Source organism: Ptychodera flava, chromosome 20, assembly GCF_041260155.1.
Source record: "Ptychodera flava strain L36383 chromosome 20, AS_Pfla_20210202, whole genome shotgun sequence".
NCBI classification, from domain to species: domain Eukaryota; kingdom Metazoa; phylum Hemichordata; class Enteropneusta; family Ptychoderidae; genus Ptychodera; species Ptychodera flava.
Window position 1 is genome coordinate 26,781,668 of NC_091947.1, and position 19,618 is coordinate 26,801,285.

At 40.5% G+C, this 19,618-nt stretch overlaps 1 protein-coding gene across 1 annotated transcript in view; it reads right to left on the bottom strand.

The window, feature by feature from the left end:
- Nucleotides 1-3,455, bottom strand: part of LOC139120449 (uncharacterized) — a 32,164-nt gene extending 28,709 nt beyond the window's left edge. The window contains exon 1 of the mRNA XM_070684858.1: nucleotides 2,376-3,455. Coding sequence (XP_070540959.1) covers nucleotides 2,376-3,121 — 746 coding nt within the window. The 5' untranslated portion in view covers nucleotides 3,122-3,455. The remainder of the gene's footprint in view (nucleotides 1-2,375) is intronic.
- Nucleotides 3,456-19,618: the final 16,163 nt, after the last annotated feature.

Consider the following 19,618-nt stretch of genomic DNA (forward strand, 5'->3'; position numbering starts at 1 on the left):
CCATATATATATATATATATATATATATATATATATATATATATATATATATATATATATATATATATATATATATATATATATATATATATATATATATATATATATATATATATATATATATATATATAATATATATCCCCCCCCCCCCCCCCCATTCCTGATAAAGGACACTTGGACACATGATGGACATGCAGGCTCCCTTTTTTAACGTTTCTTGACAAAATGTCAATATATATGCTGGTACAACAGGTATACCACTCAGTTTTGACCAGTTTACTACATGCATGTACATAGATGTATGTGAACTCGCTACCACTTGTGCATATAAATCTTGTGAAATTGTCGATGCCTTGTGATACACCTGTTGATATCCTTGGGAGTATTCCTGAAATATACATGCATACTTGCAATATATCTATCACACATGTCTTTAGTGATGCTAACAGGTGGGAAGATTGAATCTGGGATTTAATTCATTGATAGTCACCTGTCAAGATAAGTAGAGCAAAACCATGCATTTCCACACTGACAGAATACATGTAAGTTGCATAACAGCTTTATCCATAGGAAGCTTAACCATGTGCCCATTGTATTGTTTTTCAAGTACAGCTAAATTTGTCCAACAGCAAGGGATATTTTGACAACTTTCTTGTTGACATTTACCATGACAACAGTAAACAAAATGAATATATCCTTCAATCATGGATCAATAGCAGTATCATGAACTCCCTCAAAGGCACCGTGCATTGTCAAAACCATGTACAGTTGTACAAACCTGTTTACTGTATAGTTTAATAGCGTGTACACATGCAAGGTTACACTTGTCTAATTACCGTTGGTCCAAAAAGTCTGCATGTTGTTAGATAGTTATACACTAGTGTATTTTTTGAACAAAGTTGACATTACAAATACATGTATCATACTATGCACAAACATGAATGACATACAAAGATTATAAATTATGCGCATGAATTTGAGGAGAACAAATGTCAGAACACATGTTCTGTTCAGATAATTGTCTGGATGTGAGCATGATGTGAGCTTGTCTGCTACAACGTACAAACAAGAATAAAAAACAAGCCTCACTCCTACTTTTTCTGGCTTTGCCTCAGTTCCGTAGCCTAAAACTTAATACCCGGCCATTTGGGGCGACCGAAAAAAGGCCAGTTAGAGTTGTGGGCTATGGAACTATAGAAACCTTGGGCTGTGCCACAGGGCAGTGACTGTACACATGAACTTCAGTGTATCTCTGTTATAAATAGAAGACAGGGTTACGTAACAACTGTGTAGAGTCAATAGATGCCCACAGGAGTGGAAGTTTCAATAGAAACAGGAAGAAATATTTTTCATTATGGTTTTCATAACATTGAACCATCAGAGTGATCTGAAAACAACCTTCATGCATGGCTGGGCTCACATACACGCCCTACAATCCATTGTGGTTCCTATGTTAGGCTTGTTACAGTATTGTTACATACTTTAGGAATATTGCTCCATCTGACACCTACTACATTCCTAAGACAGAGTGTGAATGTGAACAATTGAAAGGACTGCTTTATAGAAGTGTTTCGGAGGTCACTGATACTCGTTGTCAACTTTAAGTCAACTTTCAGTCATTTCAAGTAAATTGTAGTGTCCTTGCCACAACGGCAAGCTGCAATAATTTTTACGGTGCCCCTACATGTGTAATCCCAATTTCCGAGTACATAGATCCACCTGCTATTAGAAACTGGAATATTTCAAATGTCTGGTGGGTGAGAAAGCTATGTTTTTTACATTAAATGTAGTAAATAGTCACCTCATTTCATACATGTATACTAATCAGCCCTCTGTGCTTTAGTAATAAAATAATTTTTAGACTGAATTTGTGTACATGTACAAAGACAAAATTACATAACATTCCCACCGTCTCTAGACTACTAATTATTGCACAAGGCAAAGTGACAAGTTACAAATGCTTGCTCTATTTATCAGTGAACATATCACATAAGCATTTAGCTACATTTGAACATGTACATGTACATTGAAATCCGCCAACTTACAGGAGAATTGAAAGCTTCCCAGAACAGCGGAAGGAAATTTTATAAAAGACTGTATGCCTATGGTAGCTCCATGCTATGCCTGGGTGATAGCTGGCTCCATGGTGATAGACTAGCTCATGGAGGTAAAAATAAGTAAACAGACAGAAAGAAGGACAGGTTAGGTTAGCGAAGTCGGGGGACATATTTCGTGTGCGAAAAAACCTAACAGATAGTATATCACACACAAGGAGAAAAATGTTCTCCTTGTCTGTGAGTAATATCTTCATATATTCGGTGTTCTGCGTCCTACACAGACGAGGAGAAAAAGTCTCACAATCCATATATACTAACCCATATTTCGATGCGTCCTCAACTTTTGGACAATCAATTCCAAAAATCTCTTCTTCTTCCAAATATCTTTTATGGAGAAGAACTGTGTCGGGTTTCGACGGATGTTCCTCCCATGTCATATGCAGCACTTTGTTTTTTGTGGCGGCCACTGACTTGGCCAGTGTCTGGCTGGCTCTGGTACTCCCATGGAAATGTGAATCTCGCGTGCACTGGAAGACCACGTCGAGCACTTCACGATTGGAGTGCGGGTACTCATCGATGCCGCAGAACTCCACGCTGACTTTGAACAAGCATGCTTGGTGTCCGATGCAGTGTAGAAGCCCGATGCACTGCGGTATCGAGTGTTTGGACGCGTGCTCCTCGGTAATGTTGCGATTGTACCGTTTGAAAGCCAACCGCGACGTACTGTTCGGTTCCACAACGTTCATACTATATTGAGTGTCATTCTCGATCTTTGGTCGGTCTCCGACACCACGGTATTCCCAGTCCTTTCTGAGCGCCCACGATGTCCCAAAATTGTAAGTCACTCGTTCGATGAAGGAGTTCTGGGGGCAGAAGAAATACGCGCGTTGGTTTTCGTACCATCGACGTCGACCTGAAATCCATCCACTGCTTGGAAAGAGTTGATTTTTGTACGTGATTTTATCAGGATGACTGAGATCACGACTTTTCGCGGTTCCTTCGCCAAACTTACAGGCTATCGTAAAAATTATGAAAAAATTGCACAAAGACACTGTGACATGCATTTCTGATTTAGGCGGTCAGGATTCTTTCCATGAAGGTATTAATGTCGGTACCTATCCTTTGACTGGTTTCTGATCAGCAAGGCGGTTCTAGTTGGCTACTCCCTATCCCTCTTGCCTTGGTCCCTCTCGTTCAGTGTGTAGGCGTAACTAAAGTCATATCGGACACTTGCGTTGCCAAGCAAGTTGCCTCCTGCGATCTACCACGATCAGGGTGCGACACTCGGAGGATAGTACGTTCGATCGAAGTGGATCGGTAACTGGCACCACTTTCTTGAACATGGATGTATCTGAGTACCTCACATCACCGAATGCAAACATTATTTGAATTACAATGCGCGTTCATCACAGACTGCAGATTCCTGTTGTTTCTTGTTACGTCATCACGGACGCTCGAACTCTGCGCGACGTCATCGAGCGACGGCGAGCAGCAAACTGAAGTCGCACCCTCAGCTTTGTGTGTCAATTTTATGCAGTGACTTATTTTACATGGACATGATTCCGTTTTTGAATTTACTTAGAAATGTTGAAAATAATACCATTGAATCCGAGTTCTCAAAAGTGAATTGTTACAGCCAGCGTCAACAGATGACGTCACTATGACGACACAAGTGTAACAGCATGATCAGAACGTCGTTACTGAATCAATTTTTGGCAAAGTGGCGTGCAGGAAAACACGGGCTTGTTTCCAAATGTGTTTTATCCATTTCGGTTCCGAGTATGACCTCGCAGGAGGAGGGACACAGCACTGCAATTACGTACATTTTATGCCCACAGGCTTCCAATTATAAACAGTGGAGGGAGGACAAACGCTACTGTCTGTGATACAATTTACAAAATCAATTCTCAATAAACCACCTCCATGCTGATCGTTAGAATAAAGTTATACACAATAAACGTCTATAGACTCGTCAAGACTGTCCTTTGAGATTAAAACCCCGGCGCTTTTTCGATAAGAAAATAACGGACGAAATCTGTGGTAAAATTCAAGAATCGCTCCTTGGAATTGCTTTTCTCAAATTTTGCGGAGTCAACTTTTTCAAAAACACTACATCTTTCTAAAAGTATACATACTTTTGCACTGTAATCGTCAACAGGTTTTTATTTCATCGCATACAGTGAACACATTCGCTAGAAACGACATTTTCGATTGTTTCCACTGTAACGTCCTCCCTTTTATCTCCAAGCTGAAAGTATTACGAGCCAGACTGGTACCTCAACTCGTATTCCCCTAACTCTACAAGCGCAACACCACTATATGGTATTTACTGCAGCGACAGCTAGTCATTCAATGCCATCAAAATTTGGAAATTCACCGATAAAGTTGGCAGGTCAAAGTCATTTGCCGCCTCTTTTGAGTCTCAAATCTTCCGTTGTCTCTTCTGAATATCAACGATGTGTTCTGTGTGCGAACTGATATACTACACTAGTATTTATTGGCAAGATTGTCTTTCGAATATTGTTGCCATGATCAGTGGTCGCTTGTTCGATAGGACACTGCACATTATGAAATGGAAAATTAAGTCTTTGGAACAGCAACGTGTACACATTCCATGCATTGGAAATGCAGATATAATCCCTTTTCTCTTTGAAGGTCTACATTGAATTCAGTTGCATATGGGGAGCGACTGACAGTTGTAAACTTAATCGTCAATCGATTCGCCACGGCCTCACGCTGCTCGGAATGTTCAATGAACATTGAAACACACGAAATGCGAACAGTAAAACCCCTTTTTATTTGGTATGCACGCTGCTGTAAAAACGTGAAAGATAGGCGAAGAGAGGCATAACCAGAGTGAGTGGAAAAACGTCTCGTCTTTCTTTCTCACATTCATAAACCATCAAAATTCGTTCAAATGATTTATCATTGAGAGGGGGAGAGCCTGAGTAATAAAAAGGATAGGGCTGAGGGAAATCCATGTTTCGACAGGAACGGTTTGCAATTTATAGGTAAGTGATAAAAGTAAAGTAAAACATCGGACCAATAAGAATGACTCTATACAGTCGCGTGATTTAGATACCAGTTTTGTCTCAACCGGGGCGATGAGCGTGTCAACACCTGACAAGCAGGTAAAATTTGCGGCAAAAATTCAGACGATGCTACGGACAACATATGGATACCACGCTCGTTCTTTTTGGACGAATCTCAAAGGAAATTGACACCAAATCAAAAATCATGAGGGTGGGTTATCCACAGGCATGCGACACGTCGCTTCGCGATCGGTACCGATTCACAGTAGTCTGTTTACTGTTTATCAGTACCTATCGCGAAGCGACGTGTCGCGTGCCTGTAGGCTATTCATAGTTGTTTTCCAGTAAAAAAGTTTACCGTCATTATTTTGTGTAACAACTTTTGAGTCAATCCCAGCACATATGCGCACCCCATACACTTAAAAGTGCGGAGGGCACATTTGTAAATTCAATAGTCCCGGATTTCGTACTGAGACAATCATCGACTGACTTACCCAAAAATTCACATTCTGTCCGCAGATTACTATAATAAGAATCTATTGTTGTATAGCCTCGAAATTTTTACTATTTAGTGAAACCATAACATGGTAGCATTAATGACATGACTGTCACATCCGATCGCGTTCTAACATGATTATCGCTCCGATAACAGAAATATACGGTAAAGTGGGCACGGTGAGCGATAAGAATCATTCAGTAGCTGTGACTTTGGATAATTATTTCACTATTGTTGAATGTCAACTGAAGTATTCTGCTCGTCATCTCAGCCTGTATATGTGTGGACTGCATCAAGTTGCTGTTGACAAGTGAATTCTGGTCCGGAGTAGAATTCAAACCGCACAGTACATTTTACACATATAGACACTGTGTTGACAAGCTAAACACTGTAGTAAGTACTGTGCGATCATGCATTGGGAAGTAGACCGAGAAACTGTAGTTGACATTAAAACAAAAATTGTAATGACAATTGTGAAGAGTGACTGATACGTTACTGGTCTTTTGAACACACCATCCTCGTCTACAGTGAAACCCTTCGGTGAGAGGAAATCTGTATACCTTCTTCAATCATTTTAATTGGATGACTTTGTAACTTGGTATATTTACACTTCTTTCTAATGGCCGATTTTTCAAATATAAGACACTGTGTTGGATACGCTGACGAGCATGTGAATTGAAGTTCCCCCTTTTCCTTCTCAGAGCTGAATTGGCTTGAAAAACAAAAGATTCTCCAACTAGCGTGTTCTTGAGGGCGCTACTCGAAAATGAAAGCCTACAAATGCACTCCGCAGACGAACATGCCAGCACTCACACGTGGCCACACCAGGTGAACATACCGGACACTCCCTTCTGCATTACCTGACAGGATACAGCGTGCCGAGTATATCTATGTACATGAGTCCTTGTCGGGCGGCAACTCTACTTAATTTCTCCAATTAGATAATTCAGCTTCATCATTTTTCAGGAAAAATATACATGTATACCAATTCGTATTGTATTCGCCTTGTATCTAAAAGTTGCATGAGTGGAAATTTATCCACTATGACATTCAAAATAAGAACATTAAACCATGCGAATGTAACTCTTTCAAGACTAAATCGTCGAAAATTTACGTACCATGATTAACTATAATATAATTGACAAGTTCATTTTCGCTTGTGTCCTTCAAAATTGATTGACAATGGGAGTGAACTTTTCAGAAATGAACGAAATCCGTTACTTCAATTTTGCTATGCATTGTACTTCAAATACTACAATGCACGGGCCGTGCCACTCAACCAAGTTACTGGATGACAATAACCCACCCACTTTTCAATACACTAGGAAACTATACCTGTGCGCCAACAACAGTGTTTTGTTCAACTCAAAATCTTTGTCATAATTTGCCCAAGGTGTGTCTTACAAACAAAGTGGGGGTCATTTAATAACTGTGGTATCTGGGCATTTCAGCCATGCAAATATTGAACTTGATTCGGGGAGTCCACCTCTGGGTCCTGATAATCATTGCACATGTTACAAGCTCTGCTGCAGATGCCACCGAGGGATTGACCATTAATCTTTAGAGGGGTGGCTGGAATGACAACTACACTTTGCATGCTCAGACCTGGTAATTATTTCAGAGTAGACGAGACAAGACTCAAAAATTCTAGAATCCAAGTAGCTCTTTTCATTTAAAAGTTTATGGCCATGTGAATGTTCAGGTGTTGGGATTCACAGGTACGATATCAGTGGCATTACCTTCAAACGAAGGTAGTTGAACCATTGACGGTACGGGAGGATCTCTCACTCTCTCTCCTATTGTAAAACATACCGGTGCAACTGAATCACACTGGGTCCAGTCATAGTATAAACAATCTGTTTGTCGGGGCAAGGTTGTACATGAAAATATAACCAAAATGGATGTCAGTTCCTAGTATAACTTAGCTTGTGAAGTTGCCCCCCCCCACCCCACCCCACTTCTTCAATCTCGAAGGCATATTCTATTTAAAAAGATTGTCATGCGTTTACAAGGCAGTTCTCATTCTTAATATAGAAAATAGGAACTGAAGTTTCTACGGTGACAAACATTTTCTAGTCTACTGAAATTTTCAGAGTCCATATGGTTAACACTTGTGAAGACAGTGATAAAAAAATTACTTCGAAGTTTAATAAGTTAGTAACACTTGATGAAGTTTGTTTTATTTGACGCAGGAAAAAATGAAATGCTAAGAAATTCCAACAATGTCTTGTCACAAATGTCCTTCATATTCTGCCGAGCAAATTACACTGACAATATGTACGCACAGCTCAGCTTATCTAGTATCTTGAACACATCTGTATCGCAAACCTGCCGTAACATAAGTATAACTGTGTAAATATGCTGTACTTTCTGTGAGTCAATAGACCAAACATCCTGGAACATTTGGCCTCACTGTTTACACTTTAAAGGCAATAAATCTTGGAGAATTGAGTAGAATTTACTGAACTTGAATCATGGAGCAACGATGAGGTTGCCTTTCATATGAACACTTAAATGTGTTTCGCTGTTCTGTGACGTTCCCCTCCCATCGAAATCGTTCCGACGTCACTACAAAGTCAGAATACTGACGTAGCAGTACGAAGTAACAGACTGGCACATGTCTAGAGTTCTGTAAACTATATAACCTTGTTGTTCTGCTATTAAACGATATGATTATTTGAAAACGAAACATTCTTCGTTCAAATCAGCAAAGAGTAAACAATAAGACCAAGTTATCGTGACATATACAAACCATCATGCTGTTACAGGTCACTTGTTTACATAACTTTTCATGAAAGAAAAAAGTTAACAAGGTCATGGAGATGGTATTTATTCCATTAGGATGAAGCACAGTCGCTCGAGAGCTATTCAGCTCCGGGACTATTCGCCTCATAGACGAGTATACAGAAGCGAGAAATACCCTTCTGTATACTCGTCTATGGGGCGAATAGTCCCGGAGCTGAATAGCTCTCGAGCGACTGTGGATGAAGGAACAGATTTTGGCAGATTGTTTCACAATCGTACAAATTTAAACATATTTAGATAAGTAACTACAATTTTACTTTAGCAGGACTCCCATTGAAAGTCCATCCCTCGGCCCTCGGCTTGGCAAATGCTCTTGACACTGACACAGTGTCAGCGACAGAGTTGATTACATTATCCACAGTCGCTCGAGAGCTATTCAGCTCTGGGACTATTCGCCCCATAGACGAGTATTTCTCGCTTCTGTATACTCGTCCATTGGGCGAATAGTCCCAGAGCTGAATAGCTCTCGAGCGACTGTGCATTATCGAGTCCTATATTCACCGACTCACTCTGAACGTACACTCACCGAGGACTTTAAAAGAGTACTGGTCTTTCAGTGCGGGTGACGAATTGTTTGACTTCAGTTAAATATCTCTACCTCGACATGAAATTTAAAATCTCAGTGGCATAAATGACAAACGCCCAACGAACGACATGTATAATTGAACTGCATAATTGAACTTGCAAGATATACGGTCACTCCACAAATAGTATAGAGCCGTTCGATGCTTTGATTGAAAACGAACGATAACTTATCGTGGATATAAATTTACGTTTTGCTGAAAGAAATGTTAACGTTATTGTAAAATATTATTTTCACACAATTTTTACGTTATCGGCCAGCGACAAGAATTGATCGAAAACATAAAAATGTCGACGCTACTTTCTGACGCGCGCGTTCTTTCTTTCATTCCCTGTTCATCATTCGGAGGTTAGAGTTGTAAAGCTCTCGTTACATTCCCTCGGAGAATTAACGGCGCAGCTAGTCGTGGACGGATTCTCAAATAACGACAGTTTTTCAGTTTTTCCCATTCTTCATCGGTGATGCCTTTTTCGAGTTTGTTTCTGTCAACATAGTGCCACGACATGGGCCTCGGTCGTCTTGGCGGGCATTCGTGAATTGGCGGCAAAATTATCGGTGGCAGGACCAATGGACTCTCCTTTCGCACTTCAGTCTCAGAAAATGAACTCCGTGGGGTCACGCTCACAAGTTTGGTAGGGACGCGCTTTTCCGGCCCGTAAACCCGACTGAATCTCCTTTGCATTTCCTCTTTATATGAAAGAGGAGTGGTCGGTTTTGATTCCATGGTGGCTCGATCGAGAAACTCCTGTAACTTCAGCTGCGCCCCGGTCTTCGTTTCCCGTTCAACGACAGGGATGTACGTTTTCAACGGCGTTATTATCAGAGCGCTCAGCAATTCCGCTTCGCGATCTTTGCTGATGAGACCCTGTCTGTGAGAAGCTTTCTGACAGGAAGATATTGTACTCGCAGTGATCCCACCAATTGACCTATCTCTGCGGGATGGCGTTAACATCATTTTCAGCGGATCGACGAACTCGATGTCATGATGCTGTTCTCCTTCTCGTCCGGCCCCGGGACATGAATGTGTGAGTTTGCTGGTTGTCGATCCGAGTGGCGTGGAGCAAGAGGCGACGTCAGTTTTTATTGACTTTTGGTCGCATAGGGACACGTCCAAATCATACGAACTGGCTTCTATCGTGGGAACTTTCACATGGGTCACAGCTTGGCTCGTACTTTTGAACATCTCTGCCTTACAACTCCCTGCCCTCTGCCTCTGTTGCAAAAGTTCCACATTTCTGCGCATGAAATGCTGCTGTGTCCTGCTCAAGTAGTGTTCCTGCGATCGAAGCTCCTTCTCAATATTTCTTGCAGCTCTTCGAAAACGCATCTTCTCGACCGAGTTGTTTATGTTCATTTCCCGGGTGGCGCATTTTGACATCAAAACATCTCGAGGAAGCTCGCGTTTACTGGCGGCAAGCGAGCTGGCCATCGTCGCGTCGTGCATAAGTCGGGTCATCCAGTAAGGTCACGGTAAACAAGACATCCTAAATCTCTTCAAATATCATCAACAGATTACATCTGTTGGATGTTGTACACATCGAAGCTGAGAATAGTAAACAGTAATTAAAGTCGAGAATCCCAAATTGACACATTCAATCTCTACAAACAAGAAACAAACTCACGAACCATCGATCACAGTAGCATACATTCTTCGTAGCTGCTCTAGCAAAGTTTCCTATATATTCTCATGTCGACCCCCAGGGCCTCACAAAGTTCTTGAGAAGTCACACGCTGGGCGATACCATTTATCCAGGGGGTGGTTGACTCTCTCTCTTCGATGAGAGACGCGCGTTTTCAAATAAATGCAACGATACAGCTATTTATGAAAGAAGCCGACGTACATTTAAGTCTAGAAAAAGCGCAGTCATGTTTACAGTACTATACTAATGACTGAAAACCACCTAGGCATATGGTGCGGTCCCTTCATAAGATAGTTTCGTCCATCATATTTCCAACCAATCACATATCGCGTCCTACATGTAACGGTAAAAAGTGACATGTGTTTCATATTTTCTGAAGTTGGATGTGTTATTATAGCGTGTTTGCCGAACGTTACATGTAAGATCGTACGGACAAACAGGAGACAATAATGGAGCAGCCAGCTTGAACAGTCCTCGTGAAGATTTTCATGAAGTACGAAGAAATGTATTTAGGCTGTTTTTTTAAATTCGGCTGACATTTTGCCAATCATGTTCGGCTTACCTGATTCAGATGTCATCATTAGGCAAATTTCTTCTTCAGAGTGTTTTGAAATAAGATTGCAATAATAACTAAGTGTTAATATTATTAATAAAACCACTTCGGTATGTCATATAAATGGACTATTTCAATTTTACAATCATCGGACAATTACTGAAGTCATACATGATGCACGCGTCTAATGTCTACGTATAGTTTATACGTATACTGCCGCGCATGTGTAATTCGTATTTTATAATTATCATGATAATGTAATTCTCTGAAGAGAAAGTATGCCAAATGACCCCAATTGGGTGGGGTTATGCCAACGGACTCTTCCAGGAGATTGCGACAATTTTAAGTGATAACGCACCTTTATCGTTAAACCTAGACTGGTCCTCAGTCGCTTGGCTCAAAGTTTTATCGGCAGCAGTTGTGGGTCATCGCGTTCATCCCGCGATCTACGCAACAGCCTACCATACCACTAACGCTACAGTCTGCTAAAGTTTATTCCTTCAATTTATCAGTTTTGATATTTATATGCCAACAGACTTGGAACAAGTCTACCGTTAACCGTATTGATGATAAGTTGACCACTAGTCTGACTAGTGTGTGGTGCGCGTGAATTTGATCTAATCACACTTGTGATTACTTGTCACTTTGGTCCAATCACATGTGAGATAACCTCAATTGCGATACGGCTCAGTCTGATCTAATTATACCGAAATTATTGCAGAAATACTTTTTTATATTTGTGTACACACCATAGACAGCATAGAGCGGAAGACGCACATGCGTGCTAAATATTCGCATGATATCTAATTACATTACCCTATGTCTGTAATTTCACGATATACACCGTTTGTTATGAAATTGTCAATCAAGGCTTTATGAACGACTGACACATGCGCACAAAACAGATGTAATCGTAGCCAGAACGCTGTCAACTTTTATTTGCCCAACTTTACACAGCACTTGAGTGACAAATGGCAGATCATAGTACATCGCCGATGAAGTTAAACAGTTAGGTTTATACGCACTTTGATTTCTGTATAAACTGTCTTTATTTCTTTGATAATATGGCAGACATTACCGCGCGTCCAAACAATGTCGGTATGCGTAGATCTACAGAATGCCATTTGTGTCCACAATTATTTCAGAGGCATGAACACCTGTGCTTTGAAAATTAGCTTGAAATATATAGATAATTCAATTATGTCAACTGAAACATTGCTAACTTTTTACTATGTACATTTCAAATCTGTTTTTATAATACACCGCCACTTGCAAGATATGACCTATATTGCGAGAACTCCGTCCAGCTCGTGCACATATGGAATGTACATGTGTCAGAAATCCGGATGTTCATTTCTCGGCATAATCTTATGAAGTGTATTGCAGGAACGTTTCAAAAAACTGCATGAATACGTGCGCGTGTTATTATTTTCACCTGGCAAGGATCGATGAGAGTAGAATATTTAGGGCATCTTTTACATTTTCGAAACTTCAGAACCGAAAATAACGTTGGCAATTGATGACTATTTCTCGCCCGGCTGATTCCTTCCATGCCGCAGGATGCACTGGCGGGAGCTCTGACATATATTAAACATATTTTAGGATATTCTGTATCATTATAGATTGGAACGAGTCAGAATAATAGTAAAACGACGTCATTATGACTGTGACGGTGCTTCAAACAATGAATATTTTCGGGGTAAAAGCCCGGGGGTAACTCAATGGCTAGTAGTACGGGGAGGGGGGTTCCTCACGAACATGGAAACCCAAACTGTTGTGATACCAGTTTAGAGCAAAAAAAACTACCCTTATTGATACCATACAATATAATAATCTAATCATTCGCCTTGCGTACCAGGGGTACCAACAGTCCAACCGACAGATCGGAAATTTTGATGGTAGATCTGGGATGTAGATACATGGGTTTCCAGTGTTGACAGCATGATTTTTTAACAAATGTCAGTTTGTGTTTAAAACCGGACCCTTTCTCATACCAACACCTCGTGAAAAGTATACCCTTTCTGATACCAAATAGTGCAAAAAAACGACCCCTTTCGCGCGGACCCTCCCCGTATAGCCATGTATGGGAGTTATCCCCCGGGGGTAAAAGCCGTGATTCAGTAAAGGATTCAAGTCTCCAAACAATCCCCCCCTTGCGTGCTAGAGGCTCTGGCGCAGCTCAATCCCATATTGAGAAAATTGAATGGACACAAGGCTGACGATGTGAAATGGACAAAAGGCTGACGATATGAACTGAATAAACCATTGGTTGCAAGTTTCTGTAGAGATGCAAAATACTCTGCACTGATTTTCGAGCTTCTTGGAAATTTTCTGGAATTGAAACCCCGCAAAAGTCCTGGAAAGTTGTTAAGCCACCGAAGATTTTCAAGAATAACAAAATAATCGGTTAATACGATATCGCAAAATGATGTGTAAACAGTTTTTTGAAAAAGTGATACATAATAAAATTTATACCCAGAAAATGGTATTTTAAATCTCAAACATTCCGTGAGAAAAGCTGAGAAACTCTGAAATTCCTTGACTTTGAGTGTATGGACTCTGGTTGAAAATAAAGCTTCACCGAACCTGTTAAGTTATAGAGCGCCCCCTACGTAGTAGAGGAAGATTAGGTGGGCATTTGTTTGTCGGAGATGGATATGGATGTGCCCTTTGCTCCGAGCCATCAATTCAATCTGGCCTGTGGACTGCGATGTATGTTCGTTCGCTCCACGAAGATACACATTAGATTGTAATAATACCTTAAGTTTGGAAAGACTAAAAGTGATGACAGTACCCTTCGATAACTAACTGTACATGTTGCACATCGATATCAATGAGGCACAACGTCGAATTACATTTGAAATAAGTTATTTCTTCCCGGGATACACGAATCCCCTCACCTCACCTATATTCATCTGAGGTTTATCAAATATGAATAAATTGGGTACTTTGACTTATCAAGACGTCGAGGAGATATTTATATTCAAAAGTAATAAAGTTCCGTGGCGTGTAGGGGCACCGTAGAGATATGATGGTGAATGATTTGAAAAAAAGACTCAAAATATTCTGAGTTACAGTTAAGCACGACATTTTTTAACAACGATTATGATTCTATTACACAGTATCGCCACCGCTCTACAGTAGAACAGCGCTCGGCATGGTGGGTGTCTATGGGCATATTTTCTTTCCCACTCCCACACACTCAACACGCACCGTCGGTCCGAACGCCGTACGCTCACCGTCGCTGAATTTAATGGGATATCTTACAGTGTAATGGATTATGATGCTGTGCGAATGTCCTTGGCAGATTTCAATACTTCTCCCTCCCATTGTGCAATGGGCATACGTCATAATGTATTTGCAGTTGGGTTTCCTTCTGTTGATAGACAGCGTACAGTAAAATATAACTCGTAAACAGGATGGTAAAACCACTTGAAGCATTGTGTCGTGACACATTGAAACGCTGAGTTCGTGCACCAGAAAATGCAAAGGTTTTTATTGATCTTAAGCTTTTCCCTCGTACAAAGGAAGCTTAGTTATTCAAGAATGTAATTGTGATCACCGGCACGACCCTTGATCTTTGATGGCTTCATTGATGGCACATGTATTTTCTGTGCAGAGGGAAGAACGCGGCATTCGAAAAATTAAGAGACATTCGCCCACCTATGTGCAGTAGAATCCGAGGGTGGGGTGGGGGATAAGGCCAGGCACTGCAATAAAAAGATTCTAATTGGGCCATAATTGACTTCACCATTTATCAAAGACAAAAGTTTTACTTTTTTTACTAGTTTTGATCGTGGAAAATGCAATGTCCATGAGAATACAGAGTAAAGAATCGAATAGTCCTGTACTCAAAGGATGTTTACCTAAAAAATTACAATGACAGTTTACTATCTTGGGTAGACGTAGGCTGTCTACTTCCAGGTCGCTTGGGATCAATTATTTCAATTCAATTAAAGTTCCTGTAGCTGTAATTCTTGAAATTTGTTGACCTGAAAAAGGCTTTCTATTTTCTCTGACTTGAAACCCTACAATTTAAAGGATATAGTCTTCTACTACTGAAAAATTGGACAAGCAAATTTAATTTTAACCGTTATTTTGATTTCCCGCTATGTAATATTAACAAGAAAACAAATCATATGATATCACAGTGGAAAACATTCTATACATTATATTAGGCTATTCTGTGAAGATTCCAATGCATATGTGCACGACGTACAGTGTTTTTGCTTTATGTGCATGAGGGCGTCATTTCACGTTTGGGCAAACGTTTATTATTTATCTTGCCCAAAATTACAAATGCAGTCCCAATGGACAGTTTATCATACTTGTATAAACACCCCTCAATGAGTTCATTTCCATGAACTTGTTTTAGTTTGGAAGTTAACAAAAATAATGCTAAAAGATACAGCTATTGGGCCTTTAAACCATCTTTCATTAAAAAATAAGTATTTATTAATGAGAAAAACTTGTGAGTGACCACAAATGAGTAAGGGTAAGTACTTCTCATGTGTAGCACAGTGCAGGACAGACAACCCGGCAAACCCAGTCACACACTTAGAACCAAGTGAACGACTGTAGATTCTATATCATATTCTGCGCAAATCGGTTGAAATAGATAAAATTTTAAATGAATATAAAAATATAATGGACACACAGAGAATTTAAAAAATACCAGTAACCATTTTTGAAAGGCTTCGACTCAGTGGCGAAACACACGTAACGGTGTTAACAGAGTGGCACCTTTATCTGGAGGGCAAAATGTTCTAAGAGGACAGAATCAAATACACAAGTTACTGCAGAAGTATTAAACACCGTCTTGCATGGTTCAGCTGTTGCTGATAAGCATTTGGTCATTTGAGAGCCACTAAAAACATACACATTAACTTACAATCACAACTTTCCCTTTTTGCCTTGTTGAGACGTCCTGGGTAACGTGACTTTAATGCTGATTTTGAACTCTGAGTGACCTAAGGGTAATGACGGTACAAATTTTGTATTTATGATTTTGGACAAATAAGTTTGAATTCCTGAAAAAACACCATTCGTGCACAGGCACTCATAAGTGTTGCTTTTCCTACCCGACTGACAGAGCTTAAATCACAGGCGTTCGTGGATGTTCCCGCCTGTAAAGAGGGTTGATCATGGCCATGGCATAAAGTGAACTATATTGTAGGTATTATCTTTTTGAAAATGTGGTGACCCCCCTTTTCCTACCAGTGAAAAAGCAATGACCCCCCCTTTGCGGATTCCAAAATTACAATGACCCCCCCCCCCTGGATTTTGCGGCCCCCCCCCCCGGCCGTAGAAACTGAACGGTTCCTCATATCCTGGTAGTAGCTTGAGAATAAATATAGGTATACGAACAAGATTGCAGTCGTATCGTTTCAGACTGTCGTCGATTCTATAGAAGCAAGTGTTGTTTCATCCGTTATCAAAGAAGGTCAACTTTGGTGTACAAGGCCACTAGTTTCGCAGCTAAAAGTGTCTACTCTTGTAATGTCCCGTGACGTCATTCATACCTCATTTACCAGGCCAATAGTAATAGGAACATGTACTTCAGACAAGGACGCCCTCTTTGTTATGGCTTTACAACAGTCGTGTAAGTCACCACTTTGCATTTTACCGTGATTAAATACCTATTAAATAGCCGTTAAAGATAGCGTTATCATAATGTCGATAATTACCGTGAAATATTCCGGTTGCGAGTGATTCTACAGATAGGCAAGAAGTTGACGTTCATTTGCACGTTATTAATTACGCTTTGGCTGTCACGGTGCCCGCACGATCTAGGCGGCAAGCTTGCATGCGTTTCCACTATGATGAAGTCGATCTGGAAATGGTGCGAATTGAGAGGAAAATTTGTTGGTTTTCCTTTTCGTGTCATAAAATACCAGCGTGTTGAAAAATTGTGTGTATGTTTGTGTTGATCCTTTATTTGTTTGTAGCGGTGGTGAAAACCGCGAAACCGGGGCAACAACTCGCAAGGCCTGGGCTGCATGTATGAAAGCATTTGATCTGAAAACGCCTGCCGCAAGTTAGCCAATGAAAAAGAGCTCCTGCAAAATAATTCTCGATAGACAGAAACAATATGATTGTAAGGAATATAGGAATGCCTGTAACGTTGTCCAGATCACAGACACTTTTCCAGTACAGTCAAGTGAAAATCGCCGATGTTGCGATGCATAGTCAACTTCTGCATACTATAGTATAATCACGCCTATGAGGACAGCATGCCATAACATGAATTGATTGGTAATGATCAATTTTTATTTGTTAATCTCACAAAAGTTTTTCCAAGGAACTCACAAAAATTATGATAAGCTGTAGCATCGTACTACTTTTTGCAGATGACTGCACTGCTTTATTTACACTCCACGATGCTGCGTTAATGGAGAATCTTTGCAGAGAGTCTCGTCGTTCCTAGGAGAAGCCAGTGGGTACAGGACGATGAATTTGACACTTTTCGAAAGATTATGTTTCACCTATCATCGTGTGCCAAAGCTTGGCAACAGGCATTGACGTGGCTCACATTCACCGTTCAATGAACTTTAGCAAACTCAGTCGACATTCATTTTTCCCGTCTCTGTAACGGTCATCCGTGATCAATTGAATGTTTTCGTCGGACATCACATGGCGATCTCTGTCGAACACACGTGCAACCGCGATGCATCCGAATGAAAGGTATACTTGTTGCGGCGCGGCAAATTGCCAGGACTGGATGTCCTGATCTGATCAACTTTAAAAGGCAACTATCTAACCTTTTCGTGATTAAATAGTGTTACAGTTTCTTAAGTTACAGCACGGAATAGGTTTTTTGCACCCTGCTTTCATCAGATTTATCAGAGTGTTGCTGTGGTAACATATTTCAATCGTTTCATTGGCTGAGTAAATAAAATAAATAAAATAGATAAATAAGTATACTTATGACACAATGTAGATACTGTATAGACACAGTTTTGACGCTATTGTCCCGTCCGTACGGTAAAGACGTACTATATAACTCTCGGGAGGAGGTTTTCGTACTTTATATCGATCGATAATGTTTGCCTTGGGGCAGACTTTGCGAAAATAAATGATTTCAGATCTTTCAAGTGTGCTAACATGCTCTTCAGGGATTAACGTGAAAAGTAGACAGAAAACAGAGTGTTTATCATTTGGTTTCGTTTAGATCATTTTAGCTTGTTTTCTAGTTGTGGGTTACATAGAGAATGCTTGGGCTTTTTCCTGACAATCAGGTTGAAGTTGTCCGTGAGTCTGAAAGGTTTTTGCAAGGAGTTGATGAAATCTCGTTTATAACAAACAGCAAGCGTACGCGACTTTTCTAGTTGGGTACACACTGTTCTATTCATACGGTGATTCACAAAGTCGCTCTGACCATGGACGTAAAAAAAAGATTTACGTCCAAAAAACTTTTAACGTCCGTGTACCGACAGGTCCGAGTGAACTTGAATTTTCTGTTTATAAAGCGACTGTGTTCCCTTGGCCATGAATCCTCTTCTCTTGGCTATTATCATTGCGGAATACGGAACTGCGGTTCCATGCGTTTACGCTTCCGTTTAATTTCCATGCGAAGGAGTACGGCGAAGAGGACCGTGACCCGAGCTTAGCTTTTTGTACTTAAATAACCCTGGATAGTCTCGCAGGCACTTAGTTCAAGGCCTGATCAATGCACAGAGCATGATTTCAAGGGGTAATGGTGAGATTATGTAAAGGCCAGGCTTGACGTCAAAATAGTAAACTCCGAATGGCGATTGAAACAAGCAACAGAAGTAGGATTCCACAGGACACATACTGGTAAACGCTGCCAATACCGTCATGTACAAAATATCAAATCCGATTATGTAAGTGTGTCAAACACGCATCTTCGAAGGCCAAACAATAAAATTTAAGTGCCAAATCTCACATTTCGGGGACGGAAATAATAAACTGTAAGCCTTGTGGTGTAGCGGTTTTTTTTTTCAAGAAACTTTCTGGCGAGAGAGATACTTTCACTAAATGGTTGTTTTTACGACTTTTTGCGTCACATCCTCTCCATTATTGGTTCTGTTTTCTGTTCAGTGTTTTCATAATCCTCCTGGGGCTTGTCTTGCTTACGACATACTGCTAGGTGTGACGTCATCGCCAATTTAACCCGATATCTGAACTTCAAATTGTCAAGGGACATTTTGTGTTGAGTCTATTTCTGATCCATCGGGCATTTTAAAGTTAATCTCCGTCATGCTTTTAAAATGTGCGTGTAAAAAAATAAAAGCTATGGGTTCTCAGTTTTTCATTCCTGGACTTTTCGTAGAGGATTTCTCGTGGTGTAGTCATAGTTTTGCATGAAAGTGTCCACAGATCGTATTCGCACACAACACGACTGTTTTTAAAGTCCCCCTCCTCCAGGTCATGCGCACTTCCGCAGGCCTTGAATTTTGACTATCGAGGGCAATAAAACCGTCGTAAACAT